The 6,687-nt window shown below is 37.3% G+C and overlaps 1 protein-coding gene across 3 annotated transcripts in view; it reads left to right on the top strand.

Moving 5' to 3' along the window:
* txlnba (taxilin beta a) overlaps positions 1–6,171 on the top strand; it is a 45,968-nt gene extending 39,797 nt beyond the window's left edge. For all 3 annotated transcript variants that reach the window (XM_056480903.1, XM_056480902.1, XM_056480901.1), the window contains exons 9-10: positions 1,481–1,576; positions 1,654–6,171. In XM_056480903.1, coding sequence (XP_056336878.1) covers positions 1,481–1,576; positions 1,654–2,925 — 1,368 coding nt within the window. In that variant the 3' untranslated portion in view covers positions 2,926–6,171. The remainder of the gene's footprint in view (positions 1–1,480; positions 1,577–1,653) is intronic.
* The last annotated feature ends 516 nt before the right edge of the window (positions 6,172–6,687 follow it).

Below are 6,687 nucleotides of genomic sequence, written 5' to 3'. Positions count from 1 at the left end.
CAACCTCGATGCGCGCACATCTTGATTGTTTACAAAGCGGTAATTCACCTATTAGTTTCTACAAATGGATTGAACATAAAACAATTAAGTTGCCCCTGCCCCCTATTAATTAGTTTACATGCCTATCTGGAATACCTGATTCTGATTGGTCAATCATGACTTTCCAAGGTATGCTATTTCCAGATAACAGCTACTGAAACTCATCACAAAGGTTCATCTTGTCTGTCCATATTTACATTTGTTGCTTTCATACTACAGTTTGAACAATTATCTAGTGTTAATAATTATTGTAGCTCAGATCAATGTTTTATGTTTAATTTTGTGACAAGCAGCCTTGCAACAAGCAGGATAATATACACTCATCGGCCACTTTATTAGGTACACCTCTCCAACTGCTTGTTAACGCACATTTCTAATCAGCCAATCACATGGCACTCGTTATAACCAAGGTATGCAGATGAGCATCTCTGAATGCACAACACGTTTAACCATGAGGCAGATGGGCTACAGCAGCAGAAGACCAGACAGGGTGCCACTCCTGTCAGCTAAAAACAGGAAACTACAATTCGCACAGGTTCACCAAAATCAGAAGATTGGAAAAAACGTTGCCTGGTCTGATGAGTCTCAATTTCTGCTTCGACATTCGGATGGTAGAGTCAGAATTTGGCATCAACAACATGAAAGCATGGATCCATCCTGCCTTGTATCAATGGTTCAGGCTGGTGGTGGTGGTGTAATGGGGTTATTTTCTTGGCACACTTTGGGCCCATGTGTCAATGCCACAGCATACCTGAGTATTGTTGTTGGGTATGAGTATGTCTATCTCTTTACAGTGTACCCATCTTCTGATGACTTCCAGCAGGATAACACGCCATGTCATAAAGCGCGAATCATCTCAGACTGGTTTCTTGAATGTGACAATGAGTTCACTGTACTCAAATGGCCACCACAGTCACCAGATCTCAATCCAATAGAGCACCTTTGGGATGTGGTGGAATGGGAGATTCGCATAATGGATATGCAGCTGACAAATCTGCAGCAACTGCGTGATGCTATCATGTCAGTATGGACCAAAATCTCTGAGGATTTTTCCAGTACCTTCTTGAATCTATGCCATGAAGGATTAAAGCAGTTCTGAAGGCAAAGGGGTCCAACCCTGAACTAGTAAGGTGTACCTAATAAAGTGACTGGTGAGTGTACGTCTATAGCTTGCTATCCATTATATTATCTGTTACTTCAAAAATGTAAACAAACCTGCAAGTGCAGTAAAAAAAACTACACTCATATTAAAGATACTTTTCTTGAAGATAAATATAAATATTTTATGTAGTGTTGTTTTTAGCAAATGTTTTTAGCTTGAGGGATTTAAAACTTTTCACCTAGGAAAATTTGTCAAAAATGCTTCTTAAAAGTATAACTTTTTGCATTGAACAAAGTGAAAGGTTTTTACAAAATGTTGATCCTGTTTTCACGCGAACAGATGACAAAGAAGATGAAAAAGCTGGAAAAGGAGTCCACTACATGGAAAACGCGGTTTGAAAGCTGCAACAAAGCGCTTGTGGAAATGATTGACGAGGTGAATAACACACATCAACTTGTCAGCACTTGACCATTTTCTTTCTGCTTCCTAACTGATTACTTCCTTTCCGACAGAGATCAGAAAAGGCCAAAGAGTTTGAGCTCTTCACACTGAAAATCGACCGTCTGGAGACCCTCTGTCGAGCACTGCAGGATGAAAGGAAAGGTTTGTACACCAAAATTAAAGAGATCCGGTTCCCAGAGAAGATGACGGCAGCACCTGTGGTGGACATACCACCGATAGATGAACTTCCAGAGCTCGTCCAGACTCCCAATCCCATGTTGACTGCAGAGATGGAGAAGCTGCGAGCAGAACAGGCCCGTCTGCAGGATTTTGCAGCTTCATTGCTAAGTCCCATACCAGATGCTGCAGGAGAATCTGATAGCGAGGATGAGGAGAAAGAAAAAGAGATTCCAACAATTGCTGAGGCTCAGTCCATCAAACCAACAGATCAACTGGAATCAACACAAGAGCTATCCTCTACCACAAAAGTAATTGAAGAGAAGCCCACAGCCACCAAACCTGAGATGGATTCCAAACTTCCTGAAGCTCCCCAGCTTGAGCCAATCAAACCAGCAGATCAACTGAGATCCAGACTAGATGAATCCTCTACCATAAAAGTTGCGATTACTGAAGAGAAGCCCACAAATCCTGAAGTCACCAAACCTGAGACGGAATCTAAAATTCCTCAAGAGCCTCTTCCAACAGACACCAAACCAGTGGATGAAGTGAAATCAACAGAAGAAAAATCTATCACAGAAGAGCTGAAACCAGAGGTTGCTGTAAACACAATGAAGCCTTTAGTACCAACCAATCTTGAAGCTGCCAAATCTGAGATGGAATCCAAACTTCTACAAGAGACTCCCAAACCAGTGGATAAACCCCAATCGACACAAGTTGAATCCTGTACCACTGAGAAACAGAATGCAGAGAAGCCATCGATACCAACAAGTCTTGAACCCACCAAACCTGAGATGGAATCCAAACTTCCTCAAGAGACAGGAAAACCAGAGTCTGCCAAAGAGGAACCAAGACAGGAAGAGGTGAAAAAAGTAGAAGACAAGGTCAAACAGGAATCCACTCAGCCAAAGCCTGACGTGAAAGAAGAGAGCAAAGATGAAGCTGTTAAATCTGAGGTACCTGAACCGGAGCCACCCAAACAAGAGACCCTCAAGGAAGAGGACACTCAGAAAGCCACAGCTGTATCTGAGGGAGCCAAAGCATCAGCGACAAAACCCAAAGCCCCAAAATCCCAAGATGCCAAAGCGAAGGCCGGCAAAGCCCAGCCTAAAAAACAAGCTTCTGCTAAGAAGAAAAGTGCTGCCAAGGGCCCAAATAAAAGCTAAGCTGAAATAAATTATACGAGAAGATAATTATTTTTTTTAAATGATTTGAAGATCAGTCTGTTTTTGTAGTTAGACCTGCGTCTTGCCTTTAGCTGGTTATATGTTACATACTGAAGATAATAGACTGGTCGTAGACTTCTTTCTTTTAAGAAAGTTTACTTCAATGATGAAGTCCTGGTTTTCTGAATGTAATATGGATTTTTTTTTTGTACGGACTTCTCTCGGCACCCACAAATAAACATCTACTTTTGACGATTCTACCAAATGTGCTCATTCCAAGACATTAGTTATATGGGTCTTATTTATTGACATTACTTAATGGGTTAGTTCACCCAATTATTACTTACTCTCATGTAATTGCAAACCCCTGAGACCTTTATTTTCAGAGCACAAATTTAGATATTTTGGATGAAATCAGAGAACATTGACAAGCTTCTCGACTCCTTTGAAAGTCCAGAAAAGTACCAAAAAGCATCCTCAAAACAGTCCATATGGCTTCAGTGGTTCAATCACAATATTATCAAACTACAAAAGCACTTTTGTAAGCACATATAAAAAAACATAACGGCTTTATTGAACACTTTCTCCTCAGCGAGGAACAGCGGGGAAAATAATTATTGAACATGTCATGTTTTTTCTTGGGAATTATATTTCTAAAGCAGCTGTTGACATTGAATTGAACTAGAAAAAAACTAGAAAACTAGAAACAAAAAAAAAAACTAGAAAAAAAAAACAATACAAGCATAAAAATAAAACAAACCAAAAAAAAATCTGAAAAATGAGTTATGTTTGATAACAATGAAATGACACAAGGAGAAAGTACCGAACTACTGAAACGGATTTAATACTTTATATAAAGGGCTTTTTTGGTGATGGCAGCTTAAAGACGCCATATGGAGAATGAACTGCTCAGGCGTGATTTTTTTCACAGACTTCAACAGAGTGTAAAAATCCTGATGGTTCTGTGGGTCTTGTCTATCAAATTTGATCTTTAATTTGTATTTTCTATTGGATTCAATTCAGGTGATTGGCTGGGCCATTCTACAGCTTGATTTTTTTTCACTGAAAGCATCTGAGAGTTTCCTTGACTGTGTTTTGGACCATTGTCTTGCTGAAATGTCCACACTGGTTTCATCTCCATCATCCTGATCATGTAGATGTTGAACTGAAGCAGCTAATATTATTTTACAATGAGGAAGGGCAGAGGGTTGCTGAATAACTACTGAGTGATTTCAGCTGCTGTCTGGGCTTTCACTACCTTTCTACACTTCTCTTTCTTCATGTGTTCAATACTTTTTCCTGTGTCATTTCATTTAATTGCACATAACATGATTTGTAAACTAATTAGATTTGTTTTCTTTGCATATATGGGTTTATTTGGTTGTCATCAACATCCAGGGAAAATTTCAAGTCAATAGTACCTTCAGAAATATGTTTTCTGAGAAAAATGGTGACATGTTCAATACTTATTTTCCTCCCTGCTTGCCGCTGTGACTTATACCCCCCAGATGCCCACACACAACATCCTTGCATCTGAAGTAATACTGTATGTCATAACAGCACATAATATGTAAATACATGCCCTATACTTATATAAAGTAGTTATTTTTGTGCTCACAAAAGAAATCTTGTAGCTTGGCAATTTACCGGTTGAACCATTGAAGCCATATGGTCTCTTTTGAGGATGTTGTTTGGTATGCTGTTCTGGACTTTTGAACATCTCAGGAACATTGCTGTCTATGTATGATGACTGAAATCTCAGAATATCTTAATTTGTTTTACGATGATGAATAGACTCAGCAGTTTGGAACGACATGAGGATGAGTAATTAATAGCATAATGTTCATTTTTGGGTGAACTAACACTTTAATATGTTAACTCATTTGAACTAATTGTGAGTATCTTTTTACAGCATTTATTAAACATTGTGAATGTTAGCCATTACAAATTCAGTTGTTTATTGTTTGTACATGCTTTCAGTGTTACAAATATGTCTTTTAATTATGAAATTGATCGAACTAAGATTAATGGCAACGCTTTCAAATACTGGTGTGCCAATATACATTCATTCAAAGTAAAGCACAGACACCCGCTTCGAATCTTATCACTTGATTGAATGGGCATCATCAGTAGCTATCAGCTGATGGGCCAGTAGGCTCAGAAGGCTGTTATCATCCATCCACATGGTTAATCAGCTATACTAATAGAGAAGACTCCAGATCAAGATCTGTTTTTACATTACTGTGACAGTTGGGTTTAGGCTTGGGGTTGGGGTAGACGTTTCTAAAATACAATTAATCGGTAATTTAATAAATAATATAAATAATTCTGGTGATTAACCAGCTATACTAATATGAAGACTCCAGATCCAGATCTTTTTTTACATTACTGTGATGGTTGGGTTTAGGGTTAGAGTAGGGGTAGACGTTTATAAAATACAATTAATGAAAAATGTAATAAATATTATAAATAATTCTCGTTAACTTCTGGCCGCAGCCGTATGTGATCTATAGCTGATTAACCATGCGGATGGATGCAAACAGCCTTCTGAGCCAACCAGTGGGTGCATAAGGCCCCTACTTGGCCCATATCTATCAGCTGATAACGCCCATTCAGTCGAGTGATGACATTCGAATCGGCTAGCACAGATCATGAGATACCAGATTATGCAAAAGGAACTAAAACATTCATTAACGATTGGCACATCCGTCTATCTGATTAATAGATTAAGGAATATATGAATTGCTGTGAATTAAATGTGTTGATGTACTGATTCTTTATCTAAACATAGAATTGACTAATTGTGTAAATTAAGCATTAATTATGACAATACATTTTGAACATCCAGTTGTCTGCTTGAATTAATTACTAGTTAATACTTTGCAAATGTATTACTTTTCTATAGGTCACACTTTATTTTAATGTACAATTCACTCTATTTATAAACTATTTACTATTTACATTTAGCTCAATAACCTTTTACCAATCACCTTTAGCTCAATAAACTACTGTTTAGCTACTTAATAATAGTTAGTCGGGAAGCAGTTGGGTTTAGATATTGGGTAGGTTTAGAAATGTAGAATAAGAATATACTTTATACGCACTAATAAATAGCCAATATCTTAGTAGGCAGGTAATGAGCCAGTACTTAAACTAAAGTGTTACCTTTTTATATTATGATTTTACTTGTTGAGCCACATGACTTTAACTTATTACAGTGTGTGTTAATAAATATTATACAAGTCACCTTTCTGATCTCTCTTTTTATTTCAAAAATGTAACTTCCCATTTGAAGGGATAGTACACCTGAAACTAAAAATTCTGTCATCATTTACTCACCCGTCACTTGTCACAAACCTGGTCGCACTTCATATTAAGTTACCTTAACTACACGTACTTACATTCAAATAATAAATACATTGCAGATGATTTTGGTTGGTCAATAGTGTAATTATAAATGTAATTACATAGATTGATTACTATTTACCTCAATTGATGTTTATTACTATAGCGCTTTTACAATGTAGATTGTGTCAAAGCAGCATAGAAGTTCATAACATAGAAGTTCTAATAAATTGAAACTGTGAGTCCAATTTTCTGTCCAATTACAACGCAATTACATGCATGCATTTGACCAATCATAAGTACAATGTAAAAAAAAGTGTAAGTACATAATAGTTATTAATACTTAATATAAAGTGGGACAGAGTTTTTTTCTGTTTAACACAAAAGTAGATGTTTGGAAAAATGTTGGAAACCAGT

This window comes from Danio aesculapii, chromosome 20, assembly GCF_903798145.1.
Source record: "Danio aesculapii chromosome 20, fDanAes4.1, whole genome shotgun sequence".
Taxonomy (NCBI): Eukaryota; Metazoa; Chordata; class Actinopteri; order Cypriniformes; family Danionidae; genus Danio; species Danio aesculapii.
Note: the sequence above shows the minus strand (reverse complement) of the source record. Positions and strands in the feature narration are given on the sequence as shown.